This window comes from Cervus elaphus, chromosome 15 (assembly GCF_910594005.1).
Source record: "Cervus elaphus chromosome 15, mCerEla1.1, whole genome shotgun sequence".
Taxonomy (NCBI): domain Eukaryota; kingdom Metazoa; phylum Chordata; class Mammalia; order Artiodactyla; family Cervidae; genus Cervus; species Cervus elaphus.
This window is the reverse complement of record NC_057829.1, coordinates 77035729-77055377: the sequence shown is the minus strand read 5'-3', so window position 1 is coordinate 77055377 and position 19649 is coordinate 77035729. Positions and strand designations below refer to the sequence as shown.

At 39.4% G+C, this 19649-nt stretch overlaps 1 protein-coding gene across 1 annotated transcript in view; it reads right to left on the bottom strand.

Annotated features, from left to right (window-relative positions):
* Positions 1-19649, bottom strand: part of TDRD1 (tudor domain containing 1) — a 51101-nt gene that overhangs the window by 17629 nt on the left and 13823 nt on the right. The window contains exons 4-18 of the mRNA XM_043924769.1: positions 16532-16676; positions 14656-14761; positions 14082-14145; positions 13153-13257; positions 12741-12923; positions 12099-12242; positions 11163-11334; positions 9791-9877; positions 8074-8241; positions 7840-7947; positions 6646-6816; positions 4086-4328; positions 3593-3733; positions 2187-2297; positions 1269-1439 (exon numbers count right to left, since the gene is read on the bottom strand). Of these exons, the coding sequence (XP_043780704.1) occupies positions 1269-1439; positions 2187-2297; positions 3593-3733; positions 4086-4328; positions 6646-6816; positions 7840-7947; positions 8074-8241; positions 9791-9877; positions 11163-11334; positions 12099-12242; positions 12741-12923; positions 13153-13257; positions 14082-14145; positions 14656-14761; positions 16532-16676 (2119 nt within the window). The remainder of the gene's footprint in view (positions 1-1268; positions 1440-2186; positions 2298-3592; positions 3734-4085; positions 4329-6645; positions 6817-7839; positions 7948-8073; positions 8242-9790; positions 9878-11162; positions 11335-12098; positions 12243-12740; positions 12924-13152; positions 13258-14081; positions 14146-14655; positions 14762-16531; positions 16677-19649) is intronic.

Sequence of the window (19649 nt, the reverse complement as noted above, 5' to 3'; positions counted from 1 at the left end):
GGGGACTGAGAATTTGTGCTTTTAACAAGTTCTCATACTGATACTACTCACTGGTTGTAGGGTGGGAGGGGATCACACTTTAAGAAGCACTGACATAAAACATGGTAATTGAAAAATAATAATCCAAATCATACTCAGTGTAAAATAAGTAAAAAGAAACCAGACAGGCGAAAGGAAAAATAAAAAGCATCTAATGCATCCATACATGACTACTATTAACGTTTTTGTATGCAACCTTCCATAATCTTTACATGCATGTGGAAATACTCACATGCATACACATTCATGATTCTTTTATAAAGAAATTTTGTAATACTAAAAAACTTATAAAAATAATATAAAATTATAAAAATTTTATAGTTAAAAAATTACATTAGGCGGTATTCAGTGCTTTTTACTTTATATCTCTTTTATTCTTAATGTCTTTTTGAGGAAGGTACAATAGTTCTCCAGATGAGAGAAAGGAAGCACAGAGCTTAACCAGTTTACCTAAGATCTCACGGCTAGCAGGCAGCAGAGGTGGTGCTAATCTGTTCTCTTAATCACAATACCACCCTGCATCTCTTTTATAACTGGCTTCCTTCACTTAATTCATGAACTGCTCTTCATGTCAACAACACATATTTAACATTTTAATGAATGTGTAATAAGAACAAACAATTAATGGAACTTTCTGAGTGCCAGGCCCCGGTCTAAACATTCACTCAACAATCCTCACAACATCCTTATGAAATAGACATCACCACTGCCCACTATGGGCTTCCCTGGCGACTCAGATGGTAAAGCATCTGCCTGCAATGCAAGAGACCTGGGTTTGATCCCTGGGTTGGGAAGATCCCCTGGAGAAGGGAATGGAGACCTACTCCTGTATTTTTGTCTGGAGAATTCCAAGGACAGAGGAGCCTGGCAGGCTACAGTTCATGGGGTCACAAAGAATCAGACATGACTGAGTACCTAACACTTTCACTACCCACTATACGGATCCTCATTTAACCAAGGCTCTATTTCTGGCTATTTAGATTGTTTTGCCACGATTAACAGTAGTGTAATGAATTTCCATGTAGGTGAACTTGGCGAACTCATAAGACTGTTTTGGGAGGATGCATTATTAGAAGCAAAATTGCTAAAACAAAAGGCTGAAATACTTGAGGCTCTTTGAAACAAAATAGCTTACACAAAATATTAAAATTAGAGATATATTAACAGAGAACTTTTTGTAATCTAAGTATTAGAAGACAATTGACAAAATTTCTCATTTTGCATCATACCTACTAACCAGCACTGTATCCCTTGAAATGGAAGTTTTAAAAACTTGGATGGGATCATTTGAAGTTCATCTGCAGTGACTTCTTCAATGTTTCCATAATCTACAAAATGTACTTTAAAGTTTCCACTTGGTAAGATTTCCTTGACCAAAGCACGGTACCAATTACCGTCACCTAGATTTAATACAAAGTTTATAACATGGAGTATTTCCCTTCTATTGAGATTTGAAATTTTTATTTTGAAAAAGACCATCCTTTGTCTAAAGTAGCTAATAAATTTGTTCTTTTTCCAGATGGTACCTTTAGCTTTTAATTCAGAAATCTCTAGAAGAATTCTCAAAATTCATTCTTAGAATTATCTCCAAAGTTTTTATAGCATCACACTTCTACATCTACTATAAAGATTTCATTCATAACCTAACCAGTAAGAATATTTTTTTTTTAGTAAGCAGAATATTAAGAAAAGACTTAATAAGCTTGAACATATTTGTCAAACTGGAGGACATAATTCTCTTATTGCTAATGAGACTGTTTTACCTGTTACTTGGTAAAAAATATAAAAAATAAACAGAAAAGCATGCAATGAAATTAAGGGATTTCATCAAATACATTTTCAAGATAAACATGCAAAGGGTAACCAGAAAAAACAATGAATCTGCAGTGAACAGGTCTCCCTTTCACTACTATCAGAAATTCTGCAAAGAAAAGCGCTTGACAAAGTTAAGTAAGAAAGTATCATTTGGAGGCTCCTTGTTACAGAGAGAGAAGGGAGAAAACACAAGATCTTAAGCATTCATATAATTTTGATTATGAAAAATATCTGCCTAAACAACAGGAAGAAAATACACACTAAAAATGAGGTTTGGATGTCAAGAAATAAAAGATTCTAATATAGTCAAGACTGTGCCAACTGCAACTTACCTACAAAGCAAGCACAACAAGGTTGCCCTATTTCTGCCTTAAAATCATTAGGCAACTTCTGCTGGCAATATTCTGCTAGTAAGTTGTTCAAATCATTGAGCTCCTTTAGGGCTGAAAGCACAACATACATACGGCATTTAACATTTTTAAAACATGCTGAGTAGCAGACTTTCCTTTAAAGCTGGAAAGTGTTTTGATGATAAAAATCCAGGTACATCGCCAGACAATTATAAAGTACGCCAAATGCCTTTCCCTTTTCCTTATTAAGAACTTGGGCAAGTCAGTCATTATTTAGTTAACAGTTAATATTCTCGGTAAACCCCATACCAACAATTTACCGGGCAGGGAGCCACAATGATGGCATCATTGTCAGTAGGCTACAGCATGGGCTTTTGCGTGTATACCGGGAAACGGCGGACAAGCCTGCACAGAAAGGAAGTCACATACAAGCTATCCTGAAGGAGTATATACGAACCACCACTAAGTGGGTGGTGCAGACAGTGTCTGCGAAGGAAATTCAGAGAGGTGGGCTCTGTGCACTAAAGGTCTCATAGGGAAATCTGAAAGGAGAGGGCATTCCAGAAAAAGAAACGGCTCTGAGGCACAGGACCAAATTAAGCAGCCAAAAACACTCGGTGGGAGTGGTCTGGCAGAGGAGAGTGGAAAGGTGAGCCACTGAAGAAAAACACCAGAGATGTGCTTAGAAAGACGGGCCATGGAGAACTTTAAAAAGCCATCCGAACACTATACAAAGTAAAAGGAAAATATCTTTTAAACATGTGGCAAAGACCCATTCACAGAAATGGAAATTAAACTGCATCAAGTTAGAACTGTCACCTTTCAGATTAGTCGAAGTAAGAAAATGTAAGGACACACTGTTGGAAATGGTGTGGGAGAGGGCACTTGCATACACTGAGGAGGGAAGTGGCCTGTGTGACCTCAAGGGCACCCTCTCCAGGGCCCAAGCACACACATCACTCTTATCTGTGCACTTCTCTATGTGTACGTTATACTTAAAGTATGAAGTCAACAATTCAGTTTTTTCAAAAATAAATTTAGGAGACATTCTGTGAAACCTAAATTGGTTTAAAAAGAGACACTATTGAAAACAGAAATCATGGCTTACAACAGAATAACAGGCAACCAAGTATAGCCAGGGGGCTTCCCTGGTAGTTCAGATGGTAAACAGTCTGCCTGCAATGCAGGAGATCCAGGTTCAATCCCTGGGTCGGGAAAATCCCCTGGAGAAGGGAATGGCAACTCACTCCAGGATTCTTATCTTTCTTGGAAATACAAACACCCACTTGGCCCTTACTGAAGAGGGAACAGTATCATCACCCAACCACAAACTTTTCTTGATTTATTATCTATGACGATGTAACATAAGTAGGTAAGAGTCAACTTACCATCATCCCCTTTAAGCACATGGCAGTAAAATTCTCCAGGACTATCAATCACACAGACCACAACATCTACTGTTTGATCAACAGCAAGTTCAACCCATGTCCACTCCAGTGGATTGACTTTTGCTTCTATACTCAAGGGAACTGTGAAAATAAATGGACATTTTGCTAAACAAATGGCCAGAGTGGTGGGTCAAAGGCAGGAAGAACCAGTTTTCGAAGAACAGAACTTCCAATGACTTTCTTAGTGACTTTACAGGAAAGTTAATTAATCTCAGAATTAACCATTACTATCTCACTGAATTTCAAATTTCAAAGTCACATTTCTGATCAATCTTCAGCTGCCAGTGACCCAAACACAGTCTCTGGATGAATAGTTGATTTAAAAAGACAAAACGTACTCAACATCAATTCTTTTTAAAAGTACGAGAACCCACACATTCACAGAGCCATCTGAACTCCAACATGGACATTACCTGGTGGACCATTTACTTACCACTGGCTTCTTTCACGTCACTGGGCTTATCTGTCACTAGCCCCTTGTCCTCCACGGCAAAGCCTGCATTGAGGAGCGCTTTGGTGACACTGATGTGGGGCGTCACAGACCGATCTATAAGTTCCACCAGGGAACTGGTTTCCAACTTGTCCACCACGTTCACTGTGACCATTTTGTTCTGTACAATTTTCTTCATCAGACAGACAGCTTCTGGAGTCCAAATTCCTAATGATGGCTTTACTCCTAACAAAGAATTTTTAAAAGAATGTTCAAATACTTCTTATCGCTACCATCCAGAAATCTAGCTCCTAATTTCCACAAAGTTAACTGTAAGGAATCTATGACAAACACTGGAACCAAAAAATTCATTAGAGAAGGATTTTCTAGACATGAAAATGAAAAAAAATTACAAAGTCTATAAAAAACTTCTATGTTTCTATGTAAACAAACTGTCATAAATCCATCGATATGAAATGTCCAAAGAAGCAAACCTAGAAGACAGAAAGTAGCTTAGTGGTTGCCTGGGAAGCTAGGATTAACTGCAAATGGGCATAAGAGATCTCAGTGGGGGTGATGGAAACGTTCCAAAACTGGGTTATGGAGATGGTGGTGCAACTTGATAAATTTACTAAAAATCATTGAATTATACACCTGAAACAGTGACTTTTATGGTATATAAATTATAGCTCAATAAGGTTAAGAAAATCATAAACAAAAGTATAGAACAATCCAGGAAGAAACCCCAGTCACTAACACTGATGATGTACGAAACATCTGTAGTATCTACTGAAAGGGCCACAGAATCAACAACCCTGACATTGTGCATAGTCATTTCATAAAACTAAGAGCCAAGTAACTTACGAGAAAACCTCCGATCTCACTTGTAATGAAACAAGACTAAAATGTTTTAGTTTATCAAAATTGGCCAAGATGAAATAACACAGAAGTATCTATTTGAGTGAAGGAGCTGACTCCCTCCTACATTTTTGGCAGGTGTGTACAGCAGTTCCACCTTTTCCAGAGAACTATCAAAACAGGTACACAGACACGAAAAGCAGTAGACCTCCGACACCTCCATTCCACCTAAGGAGGCATTCTGCAATATGACTATATTTTACAACCTATCCCAAGGAAAGAAAGAAAGAAAGTGAAGTCACTCAGTTGTGTCCGACTCTTTGCGATACCGTGGACTGTAGCCCACCAGGCTCCTCTGTCCATGGGATTCTCCAGGCAAGAATACTGGAGTGGGTTGCCATTTCCTTCTCCAGGGGATCTTCCCGACCCAGGGATCGAACCCAAGTCTCCCGCATTGCAGGCAGACGCTTTAACCTAAAAAATTAATTTTTAAATTTAGGTATATTTGATTTACAGTATTGCATTAATTTCAGGTGTACAACACAGTAATTCAGTATTTTTATACTCCACTCAAAGTTATAAAATACTGGCTACATTTTCTGTCCTGTACTATGTATCCATACAGCTTATTTAATTTATACGTAGCAGCCTGTACCTTTTCCTAACAAAACCATCTTGGGTAAGTTGTGAAATGTAGTTAAGAGAACACTGCTAGTAGCAAAAACTTGGAAATATCCTTCTGATAAGCAGATACTAATTAAATTATGGTACTTTGAATCAAAGTTGTAGAAGCCAATCTTTTAAGTTGGAAAGAAGCTCCTGCTCCTAGAGGGACACATTACATGTACAGTAGTTTCTAAGCATACAATCATTCATGTTCTTATTGTTTTTAAAAGCAGTGAAAGCAAAAGTCGCTCAGTCACGTCCAACTCTTTACCACCCTACAGACTGTGGCCCACCAGGCCCCTTTGTCCGTGGAATTCTTCAGGCAAGAACAGTGGAGTGGGTTGCCATTTCCTTCTCCAGAGAAATATTCCTAACCCAGGGATCGAACCCAAGTTTCCCATATTACAGGCAGATTCTTTACCGCCTGAGATCCCTGGGTCAAGAAGATCCCCAGAGAAGGAAATGGCAACCTACTCCAGTATTCTGACCCGAAAACTTCCATGAACAGTAGAATTTAAAAGCAGGTTTTCCCCTAATACACGCAACTAACAGACTGTGGTGATTATATTAAAATGCAAGATCTATAAATAAGGAAAGAATAATCAATTTCATAAACACAGGTATATTCAATTTTATTTTATTATAGATAGCAAGGGCTTCCCTGGTGGTTCAGATGGTAAAGAATCCACCTGCAATGCGGGAGACCTGGGTTCAGTCCCTGGGTTGGGAAGATCCCCTGGAGGAGGGCATGGCAACCCACTGCAATATTCTTGCCTGGAGAATCCCATGGACAGAGGAGCCTGGTGGCCTACAGTCCATCAGGTCCCAAAGAGTCGGACACAAACACGACTGAGCAACTAAGCACAGCAGAGACAGCACAAGAGTCACCTGTATTTCCCAAAGGTTTATTAAGATTATTTTTGCATTAAGGTAAGTTGTATCTAAACATATTCCTTGATCACTAGTTTAATTTCAATTCCAATGCTCTTACTTTAGATTTCAGTATTTTAAGAATATGAGAACCATAAAAATTACATACCTGCCAGCACACACTTTATAGCTTGCATTGGCAATTCCAGCAACTTGGGAGTTATGGGGCAAAGTCTTGTCAAGCTAAGGATCTCAAAGTTTCCATAGTCCACATATCCGACCAGCACAGATTCCTCAGAAGCATAAGCCAGAACAGAGGCACGGTACCACTGGTCATCCTCTGAAAACGGAAGAGACTCATTGGAAATGTTTTTTCTGATGTAGATATAAACAAAAACCTTCCCTCCTCAATTTAGGTGGTCATTTAAGGTAGACTCTCTTTTCATGTAACATCAAGCTTTGCTGAACAATGTATGCTTATTCAACACTGCTACTTTTGCCTATCAGAAGCTTTCAACTCCTAAAATGTCACTTTTATTCAGCCCTTACCAGGCCACGCTAGTTGCATGCTGCTGTCGCTATTTACTTCCATGCTTTGGCTCCCTAGTAGACAGCTAACTCATTAGGACTGGGAAGATGTCCTGGTCATGTGGGTAAATCCATGAAGTCTTGATCAATTATAGAATACCTGACAGTATGAGTCAACCAGACTCCATCAACCAAGCCACAGATTTACTGCAGGCTCGCTTGTATCTCCCCTTTCGGGAGGGCCACCGGACTGCCCTTCAGCAGATGACTGAACCCGGTCATCACAGGGTCATCATCTGAGGAGCTACAGAGGCTGAACCTCCAAACCCTCTTCCTGGTCTAAAGAAAACTGGCCAAGACACGACCCTGGGCAGTTCCGCATTCCCAAATGACATAAACAAGTATCTGTATCAGTCTCCTAAACTAAAGAGTTGATAAGATAAAAACCTCCTGCACCACCACACCCTCAAAGCCTGTTCACAGGCTTCCTCCCTCATGCACTTTGATTCTCCTTAATTGGATATATTTTAAAACATAATTGGTGCAGGACAAACTTCAAATGCAGCCATCTAATGCAAACCCAAGACTCTGTTTCATTTGTTAGTTCAGTTCAGTTTCGTCGCTCCCGTCGCGTCCGACTCTCTGCGACCCCATGGACTGAAGCACGCCAGGCTTCCCTGTCCATTACCAACTCTGCGGAGCTTGCTCAAATGCATCGAGTCAGTGATGCCATCCAACCGTCTCATCCCCTGTCATCCCTTTCTCCTCCTGCCCTCAAAACTTTCACTTGTTGGTACCTAACTGTAAGTAGAAACCACCACTCCCTTCTCCTTACCGGAGAACTGAGCACAGCAGATGTCACCAATGGTGGGATAGAAATTCGAGCGCGGAGGTACTTGGCTGCAGTACTCGCTGAGCGACCTCTGAAGCTCAGCAAGCTTACCTGGAGACAAAGACCACATCTTAAACCACAGAAGTGCAAGTCTCCATGTTACCTGCACACCTGCAGGTGGAGTCTCTGGACAGATGGAGTATGTTACACTGACAGCACTGATCAAGATTTACTTACGCCCACTTTGTAGCTGTTGACAAAAGAAGTCTTCTGGAGTCTGGACGTGGGCAACCACACCACAAAACTCATCCCCTACATTCAGAGTCAACACTTTGGGGATGAGGTCACTTCTGTCCACGACAATTTTGTTTTCAGCGGTCATTGTTCTGACATCTTCAAGATCACCTTATCAGAAAACAGAGGTAAGCCATTCTGGTTTCGTTAATCCCATTTCCCGGTTTTTCAGGCCGCCCCGTGCTCTTTCACACCTCTAGGCCTCACTACATGCTGGTCCTTTTTCCAGAACATACTCCCAGATCTCCCAACAACTTGAGTCTTTCCTGCTCAGTATGACGTTCCTGCGAGAGGCTTCCCTCCAAATGTGGTCAGGTGCCCTCCCCAGGGCCCCAGTACACACCCCGTGCTTCTGTGAGCAGTCATCTGACAACCCCCTTCTCTCTGGGCCTGCACTGCCTACAGGGATTCTGCTGGGCGGCTTTTGTTCCCTCCCCTGGACCCCTTGGCAGCATCTGTTACTGCTGATGACTCCTGCTCAGAAGACCGACTCTTCTGTTATTCTGGCAACATTCTCCACGTTCTCTTTCCTCCTCTCCCATCACAGCTTCTCCCTTGGTATTGTTAAGCCCAGGTTCATTTCCCTTACTTTACACTCTCCCTAAGACACCACCATCATTTATGGTTTCAACTGTGACTACTTTCAGACCATGAAGTATCGGGTTTTCGCCTCCAGATGGCAAAAAACTGACAGCTTTTTAGCAGGGCTGTCACACCAAGATTTATGTTTCCGGGATTCATATAGGCAGTACTATAAAAATACAGACAGGAGACAAGAGATAAATTGGGAGGCTGTTGCAATGATCCATGAATGATGAGGACTCCTGAGCCAGAAAAATGGCAGGAGGAAAAAAAAAAAGATTTTTAAAAAAGAAAGCAAAAATAAAGAGATATACAAATGCTATTCAGGAAGAAGAACTAATAAAGATCTAACAACCAATTATACAGGATAAGAGATGGGAGCTGAGAGATAAAGTAGATTTAAGAAGGACTAAAGTTTCTCTGTGACAGGCTGTGTCCCATCACAGCATCATTAATCTGGCAATCATCTCTGAGAGAATGAGAAATAGAAAATAAGTGCATCTACATGTAAAGTAATTGGAAAAAGAGCAAAAAAAAAAAAAAAAAGGAGAAAGCAGACTACAAAAAGCAATAAATTAAGGCTAGGCAAAGAGAAAATAAAATGCTGACAGCAAAACTTGTTGGTTTTCCTATTAGATTAAATGAAAATTACACAATTAAATAAGTGGAAAATTTAAAAAGAAATACAGCCCTACCAGAAGAGAATGCTATAGCCCTATTTATTGCTGCCAGAACGAGAAGGAAGGAGGAAAAACAAATCAAAGTACGGAAATGTTAGCTAAAAATCCCTCAACTCAAAAGTGTCGTGATGTTTGGTATTTCGTAATCTCTGGTAATTATCAAATGGAGAATTAGCTGGTAAGAGAGGAAGGAAAACATGAGGGAAGGCTGATTAGAAATAAGGAAATAATACACTACTAAATTCAAAATTATCATTTGCCTTCTATAAAGTTTACAGAATGGTTATCATTTCCATTAAATCTGACAGTGTGATAGTTGTGCCTTTTTCATTTAGTAGAGAATATATTCTTCAATAACTAAAATCACTATACCGCTCAGTATTAATCTGTATACTCACCTGAATCTGTACTTTGCTTCTTAGAATTCTGTCCCTTAGGTTTCACACCATATCCCATTTCTATAAGTACGTGGTCTAAGAATTTTCCTAAAAGTGATTCAGAAAACATATTTTCATTTAGATGCACCAAGTATTAGAGGAAGAGAATAAACACAAAACAAATGCATCCTAGTCACATGATTTGGAGATTATAAGTATTCGCACACTGGCCAACTTTTTCCTAGTTCAGCTTCTAGTTGAAAAACATAGTTTATTAATGCTCAGCTTTAAAAATTGAGGCAAAAACCCAATCGTTACTTGACAAAAAATTTAATAAAAATATTTCACTTAGAAATTACGACTAACATCAAAGATTTAGCTACCACCTCACTGGCATGCTTAGAATAATCACCATTTACAAGAAAAAAATAAATTTAAGACATAAGACTACTGCATCTCAGATTTAAAGTATGGCTGAGAAATATCAACAGTATCCAAAAGCTCAAGTCGTAACATGAAACACACACAGCAAAGAAACAAAACATACAGATTTTATACTTAATTTCACAAAAAGGTGAACTGAATTTTCTACCAAAAACCAACCAACCATGGGTCTTAAAACAGTAGAAGAGTAATAATACTTTGGAAATCAAGAGGCACTTAAAAGCACATAAAGGGAATATAAAAAGTCACTTTTAAAATATGTACAAAGCCATAAAGGAAGAACAGGATCTGAAACTGCTTCCATTTCTACAACTTAAATTCTTGTTGTTGTTTAGTTACCAAGTCATGGCAGATTCTTTGTGACCCTATGGACTATAGCCCGCCAGGCTCCTCAGTCCCTGGGATTTTCCAGGCAAGAATACTGGAGTGGGTTGCCATTTCCTTCTCTAGGAGATCTTCCCTGACCCAGCAGAGGAGCCTGGTGGGCTACGGTCCATGGGGTCGCAGAAGAGTCAGACATGACTTAGCGATTAAACAACAATAATGCTAACCAAATCCAGTTCTGTGAAGGCTGTTCAAAGAAAAAGCACTGATGGTGAGGATGGTCAAATTCAGAGAGAAATTCCTGAATTTTCCCAGTAAATGAGTAGAAATTAGGAATAAATATTATAATAGTTGTATAAAAAAGATAATACAGTGTCTCCATACTACATCTAGATCTAGCTCTTAATACACTCAATTCTATAAACTCATGCTTTGTCTCTGACAAACTGCCAACTGCAACAGCAGAGCCAAGGCTGTAATTTCCATCACAATCTAAATGACTCCAGACCAGGGCTTACTTGGTCTCACTTCATGTTTCTATTTCTTCTCTGAGTAACATTAAGTGCTCCACTTAAAAAGAAAGAGTCAAAAAAAAAAAAAAAAAAAAGAAAGACTCAGATCTTACCTGAACTTGTCATCATAACATCCACAGCAAAGGTAACCCCTTCCTCTTTTAAGATGTCCACTATCTTTAAAGAGCAGTACTGCTCCATTAACAGCGATTTAATAGTTTTGATACAATCATTGCTCCAATTCCCCTCTGCTGGGATAACACTGGCCACAAAGCATCTTATGGCCTGAAAGATTTTATACAAGGTACTAGAGATTAGTATTTGAAAATGACTTTTTTCTAATTATGTGAAGATTTTTTTAAGAACCATGTATTTCATGCTGAAGATTTATCAAAAATCTTCAAGTACTAACCTGATAAACAATCCTATGAAAAACTATTTGTCCCTCTTGATAGTCTATCCACAACATTTTACCTTTTGGGTCTTGAAGCTTGAGAAATCCATGAAAAGACAGTAATTATCCCTCAATTACACATAAATTCCAGTCACTTTCAAATAATGTAATAAATATAACAATGATTATTTCTAAAGAGTAGACTGATAAAGTGTCCCTAAAAATGCCAAGTTCCTCACCTGTGAGTGAAAGTGAAGTCGCTCAGTCGTGTCCGACTCTTAGCGACCCCATGAACTGTAGCCTACCAGGACCCTCTGTCCATGGGATTTTCCAGGCAAGAGTACTGGAGTGGGTTGCCATTTCCTTCTCCAGGGGATCTTCCTGACCGAGGGATCGAACCCGGGTCTCCCACATTGTAGGCATACGTTTTACCGTCTGAGCCACCAGGGAAGTCTGTGGCAGTACTTTAAGTAAGGCCTAATAAAGTGGAGCCAAGAAAGTCCATTACTATTTCTCTACATAGTAAAAGACATATCAATTGGTACTTTTTCAGAATAACCATGGTAAAAGAACATGCAAATACTGTGTTTATCAAAACATTAAAAACATCTTTTTTGGGACACTAGTAGGAATTCAGAAAGTAAAAGAGACTCACACAAGGCGGAAACAAGTCAATTTTCCTGTTTAGTTGGTGAATTCTGTTTACTGGGATTATTTCTTCATTTCCATAATCAATATATAAGACTTGTGCCACCTTCTGCAGCAGATCAATGTCTTGAATTATTACTCTGTTCCAGGTCTGAAAGTGAAATATAACAGTGTTCTGCTTCAAAACAGCATTTCACAACCTTAGGTTTAAAAACTCTCAATCAATCTACAGAACTTGCTAAGGAAAGGTTACTGTTTTGTTCTGAGATGCTCCATTAACAAGTTAACTTCCTAAGAATCTGGCTCAGAATTCCCCCAATCTGTCCATTTTAGATGCTTTTAACCTGCACAATCCCCAGGCTATCCTAGTCCAGCAGACTTGGCTACACAAGTAAACACAAGCTCTAGGACTCGTAATCCCTCCTACCCACCCAGCAACTGAGGAGCCTACGTGTAGAGCTGGAGAGGCCTGGGGCATCAAGGAAGTGAGCAAACAGACCTGGACTTCTGATTGAGGAAGGGAAACGGCGGTGTGACCAGAACCTCGCCTCAAGCCATCTAACGCATCATTAAGAGCTCTGGTGATGAGCTGACAGAACCAAAGTAAATTAAAATGTCTTATTTAATAATTCATTTCATTAGGGGTTACCTGATCAACAGTGTACTTGGCCACACAAATTTCCCCCTTCACAGGAACATAATCTTCTTCGTGTGCCTTATTTGCATAAGTTTCCTTTAAGCTCGCAGAGAGTTGGTTCATGTATTCTAAAACTTCCGAAGAATATAACTGCACATAGAAGTCACCTGGGTGTTTGAATTCAGTAACTGTACCCTTTCAAAGACAAAAAAGTTGCAGTAATTTGCTGAGAAATACAGCAAATGTTAATTCTATAAAGCTCTGTAACAAGATACAAAAAGTGTTAGAGATAGTTTCTGCAATTTGTATCAATTTCAGTACTATTTTGGAGCTATCTTATAAATTCAAATTAAACACGGGAAACAAGGGAAAAAAATCTGTAGTGCTTTGGATCTCTTGTCTGTGGAAATTAAATAGCAAATACCTTTATTTCCATGGTCTTCCTGAGTTGCAGGCTTCTCAAATCAGAAAACATTATTTTATCAGCACAAATAGCTCTTTCTTTAGTAACTGTGAGAGGACAGTCACTCTGGTTTGAAAACAAAACAAAACACGTTAGTGAGTTACTTTACAAGCACCCTTTTAAAAACTATGGCCAGTATTTGCTAGAATCAAGGTCAAAACAGCTCAGGTTTGAAAAAAAGCATAGAGAAATAACACACATCTTCAAGAGTCATTAAAACAAAACTGCCCACAGGCAGAGTACACAGTACTGGGATCCCCCAAGAATCAGGCCATGATGGTGATAACAATGTTGAGTTTATTTTAAAAAAGGGGAGGGGGGGGAGAAGGGGGAGGAGGCAGTGTTTTAAGTTTTCCCTTGTTAACATTTTTATAGGGATGGGTTTTCTTTTTGAAAGTAGAAGCCAGGACCAGCTAGAGAAGACTAAAATTTATCTATATGGATTGGATTCAGTGATACTTTCCAGATTACAAATGATTTACTTCACATACTTACCTACATGGAAGAAAGATATTAACAGGAAAAAAATGTTCCTTTAGATAACAGGGCCCTATCAGAATCCAGCACACAAAGCTAGAGAGCCATGCACACAGGGACTAAAAAAACAAAGGACTCTCAGCCATCCGCCTACAGCCAGACACAGCATCTCAAGTCCTTTTTAGGGAAAAAAAAAAAAACAGCTGGGCATAAACAATTCTTGTAGACCCCTTACAGTCACTGAAGATCACTAGGGTGTAGATTTATTTCACAGAAAAAAAAAAAAAGAACACTGGTGAAATGGAGAAATAAGTCATAAATATTTTATTTAGCTTCAGTCCTCTTATTTTGAAATAATGGGCATCATTAAAAACTTGCTCTTAGGGCAAAGAAAGAGTATAAATATATCATACCTCATCTTTCACTTCCATGTTCTTTGTTTCAAAAGGTGATTTATAATCTTCAAGTTTGTGGAAACTGAAATAAAGCAACCAATTATAAAATATATGGCACAGAACTAATTAATGGTAACATAATTGTGGTAGGGGCCGCAGCTATGTTAAATTCTCCACAAAACCCAGAAAGAGCAAAACAGCCTCTTCCAGAGAGAATCACAGTAGTAACAAGGTAATACTACCCATGCTGGCTATGCAATGGTCTGCTCTATGCACACAAAAGGTGTGCTTTTGCCAAAAGCCGCCTAATCAAAGGGAGACAATCCCATTCTCCAAGCCTCAGTGTTCCTATCTGCAAAATGGAAATAATCCCTATGTTACCTAAAACAGAGTTCTGAGGATCAAAAATTATATAGCTGTTCACTTCAGATTTGTACGTTTTGTTATACTTCAGTAAAAAAAAGTAACAAGGAGCAACATTTACATACTTCTGCCTGCTTACCTGATTTGATCCTATACTACCAAAAAAAAAAAAAAAAAAAACCCATATTTTAAAATATCCTCTAACGAAATGTTTAAGACTCACACTTACTTTTGCTGGACAGGTTTGCACACGATTTTGTGGGCTGCCCAGTCCCTTCTCTGGCATATGTTGGAGCAGTAGTACGTCTGCTTGCACTGTGAGCACCTCAGCGACCCTATAGAAGACAGCCCGTGACACCGCCAGTGTGTTATTGCAAATATCTGTCACCAAGAGCAAGACAGATTCAAAGACCAGACATATCAAATGCCACTCTATCAAGCCTATCGAGGAGACTATGTGAAGAGGATCATGCTGTTCATGATTCCGGGTTAAGACTGAACGTTTAAAGCTCTCTTGAACTGCAGAAAAAGGGGAGTGCCGAGATGAAAACCAGGAGGACAGACTGGAAACACCACTGACTTTGCTAAAGTAGAACCCAGAACACGTGCTGGAAAAGGAACAATCAAAGGGGACAGAAAATCTGGGGGGTGGGATCAGACAGTGCACAAGCAGAGTCTGATGGGGTTCATCTTGTGCTCTTAAGAAGGCACAGAGCAAAAACCAATGGGACAACCACACCTAGAAAAACCCAGGAAGTTTCTGAAATGAACTGGAAAGAAAAAATGCTGTCGGTATCCAGACGGAGGAAAACAAGTTACTAAAAAACAAAACAAAAACCACAAAAAAACAAAACCACAAACCTAGGCTGACCGCGAATGCCTCTGCTCTAAAAGAAATAGGAAAAAGGGGGCTAACATCCAAGCAGACAGTAAGCACAGGAAAACTGCTCGAGATCACTGACCTGAGGGGAAATGAAAATTAAAACCACAGAGAGATACCACCACACACACCCACAAGAAGAGCTAAAATTAAAAGGACTGGAAACACCAGATGTTGACACAAGAGGTAGAGCAATCAGAACTCAACAACAGAGGGAATGCAAAATGGGACAACTCTTTGGAAAATGGTTTGACTCTTTCTTATAAAGTGAAGCCTACATCTGGCTTTGACTCAGCAATCCCACTCCCTAGGTCTGTACCAAGAAGAAACGAGAACCTATGTCCACACAAAGATTTATGCAAAAACGGGGAGAGCTATATTCATAATAGCCCAAAGCTGGACACAAGCAAAATGTTCAACAGAACAGATACACAAACTGTGGTATCACACAGTGAAATACTACTCAGCAACAAACAAACAAATTAACTGTACATGCGACAACATGGATTCAACTCAGGAATATTCTCTAAACGGAAAAAGCTTCACACACACAGAGTCCATACTGTATGATTCCATTTACGAGAAATTCTGTAACTGGAAAAATTAAATGACGGTCAACACACCACAGTGGTTGCCTCAGGTGGGGAAGGTATATGACTGGGAAGGGACAGGAGAGAACTTTCTGCAGAAATGGAAATCTTCATTTTGACAGGGCTATCAGTTTGTGCACTTCAGTGCATATTATATTCTATTGGATATCTCAAAAAAAAGTATAAAAATAATCAAGCAAAGCAGCAGTAAGAGTGGGAAGATATGGATGTACAAGAATGGTACAATGTTGGCAGCTGCTGAAGCTCAGAAATGGGCATATGAAGTATATACACTCATCTGTTTAGGTTTTACATAAAAATATTTTTCAAATGTGAAAAGGAAAAATTCAACAAGCAATACCGGAGTGGGTAGCCTTTCCCTTTTCCAAGGGATCTTCCCAACCCAGGGATCAAATCCAGGTCTCCCGGAGTGGGTAGCCTTTCCCTTCTCCAAGGGATCTTCCCAACCCAGGGATCAAATCCAGGTCTCCCGGAGTGGGTAGCCTTTCCCTTCTCCAAGGGATCTTTCCAACTCAGGGATCAAACCCAGGTCTCCCGCATTGCGGGCAGATTCTTTACCAACTGAGCTATCAGGGAAGCCCAATTCAACAGGCATCTGAGAGCAATATGTTTACCAAACAGACCGCAACGATGGCAAGTTGTTGATCGAAGAGGAGGTCCTAAGGAGTTGAAGAGTGCTGGATTATTTATGGACAAGGAATTCTCAACCAACTTGTGTACTCTCTTTGACTTTGCAGGAGGCACATGATTGCTAGGCTTCTATGAAGAAAAGAGAAGAGCAGTATTAAAACTTGGTAAGAATATTCTGTTTTCTTTTATTTGTTAAATATAGATTTGGGATTTCACTTCTGAGAAGATTAAGTAGATGTGCTTTTCCTTACTCCTACCATTAATTACAACTGAACACCTTGGACTTACATGGACAAACACACAGCAACTCTGAAGGAAGGCAGAAGACAGACGAGGTACCCTGGGGCCCAAAGAAGGACCCAGATGGGGTACTGGAGAGGCACAGACAATAAAAGCCCCGACAAAAAGCCTGCTCGCTCTCTCTCTGGCCAAAAGACCAAGAAAGAGGCAGCCCAGCAAGACAGAAAACCTCCATCAGTAACTGCTCTAGACAATCACCACAGAAAAAAACTATGGTCCCACTCGCACCAGCAAAGGTAGACTGGGGAGCCTAGACCTCCACCCACACCAGGGCACAGGGGGTACCCCTCTCTCTACCCGGGGATATGGAGAAGGCCAACAGAGCAGGGATCCAGTACTTCATCCCTGTGGGGTCTCCCTGTAGAGGCCATGACTTTCTCCTGGCAGTAATAAGCGTCCCTCTTACCCCCATCACCACCACCACCGGGGTGGTTAAGAGGAAGCCTGGTAGATAGTCAGGATTTTCCACCACCATTCAACGGGAATGAGTAGAGCCTCTCCAGATCCTCCCATCTCCAGTCCTCCATCCACCCCACGGAAGTAGAGAGGAGATGGTGGGGTTGGGGGAGGGTGGTAAGGACATTGGGCAGCTTAACTCCCATCCTTGTCCAGCTGAGCACATTCTGGGCCATAAATCATACAGACAATGGTGTTCTTCGGCTACAATGGACTCACATTAGAAATCAGTAACAGAATGAGAATAGATAAGCTCCACATATTTGGAAACTAGACAATACACTTCTAAATAACGCATGTATCGCTAATACAGAAATTTATAGCACTAAAGTGACACATTAGAAAAGAGGAAAGTCTTAAATTAATACTGTAAGTTCTCATCTCGAGAACCTAAACAATAAGAATAAAACATGCCCAAAACAAGCAGAAGGAAGGAAACAATAAAGATAAAAGTAGAAATCAATGAAATTAAAAATAAAACTGGGAGGAAAAAATCAATCAAACAAGACCTGGTTCATTGAAAAGATTAACAAAATTGATAAATCTCCAGCAAGGCTAACAATTGAGAAAACAAAGGCAGAAATTATCAATATCAGGAATGAAATAGGTATATATTACTACAGACCATGAAGATACAAAGATGATAATGGAACACTTCAAACAACTCTACATAAATTGCACAATGTGGCAAAATGGACCAATTCCTGAAAAATCAAAAATTATAATAATATGAAATAGATAATTTGAATAACCCTATAAATATTAAAGAAAATGAATAATTTTAAAACTCCCAAAAAAGAAATCTTCAAGCCCAAATAGCTTTTATTATTGGAGAATACTACCAAATGTTTAAAGAATTTACACTAAACAATCTATACCCCAAAATACTAGCATTACCTTGACATTCACTATACAAAAACAATAAAAAAGAGAAAATTACAGACAAAACTCATGAGAATGGATACAAAAATCCTTATTCAAAGCAACACTAGGTATAATTCAGTAATATATAAAAAATAATTATACAGCATGACCAAGTGGCATTTATTCCAGAGATACAAGTTAAAAAAAAAATCAATGTAATCTACCAAATTAACAAGTTAAAGGGGAAAAGAATCACAACAGTATCAATGAATAAAGGAAAAGCATTTAAAAAATTCAATATCTATTCATGATAAAAAGAAAGCTCTCAGCAAAATAGGAAGAGAGAAAGCTTCATCGACCTGATAAAGATCATCTACAAAAATGGTATAGCTAACATTCTCAACAGTGCAAAGACTCAATGCTTTCCCTGTAAGCTTCGAACCAAAGATATCCATTCTCATCACTATTAACACAGTGCTAGAGTTTTAGCTCACACAATAAGGCAAGAAAAGGAAATAAAAAGCATATATTTTAAAAAGGAAGAAATAAAACTGTCTTTTATTTGCAGATAATATAATTATCTATGTAGAAAATCCCAAGCAATCTACCAAAAAATTCCTAGAATAAGTGACTCCTGGATGGTCACAGGATACAAGATAAACATGCAAGATCAACCATATTTTTACATATTAGCAATGAAAATGAAGACACATGGAAATAAAGTGTATAACAGAATTTACTTAAATAAAAAAACCCCACTTAGGTGTATATCTAAGAAAACATGCACAGCTTATAAACTGAAAACCACAGTGAAAGAAATCAAAGAACATTTAAATGAATTGGAAGACAGACTGCGTTAATTAGAAGATTCAACCCAGCAAATTCAATTCAGTTCAGTTGCTCAGTCGTGTCCAACTCTTTGCGACCCCATGGACTGCAGCATGCTAGACTTCCCTGGCCACCACCAACTCCCGGAGTTTATTCAAACCCATGTCCATTGAGTCAGTGATGCCATCCAACCATCTCATCCCCTGCCGTCCCCTTCTCTTCTCGCCTTCAATCTTTCCTAGCATCAGGATCTTTTCAAATGAGTCAGCTCTTCGCATCAGGTGGCCAAAGGATTGGAGTTTCAGCTCACCATCCGTCCTTCCCATGAGTATTCAGGACTGACTTCCTTTCGGATGGACTGGCTGGATCTCCTTGCTATCCAAGGGACTTTCAAGAGTCTTCTCCAACACCACAGTTCAAAAGCATCAATTCTTCTGCACTCAGCTTTCTTTATAGTCCAACTCTCACATCCATACATGACTACTGGAAAAACCATAGCTTTGACTAGACAGACCTTTGTTGGCAAAGTAACGTCTTTGCTTTTAAACATGCTGTCTAGATTGCAGGCAGATTCTTTACGAGCTGAGCCACAAAGGAAGCCCCAACACAGCAAAGCAGGCACTAATTCTCAAACTGATACACAGGTTTAATGCA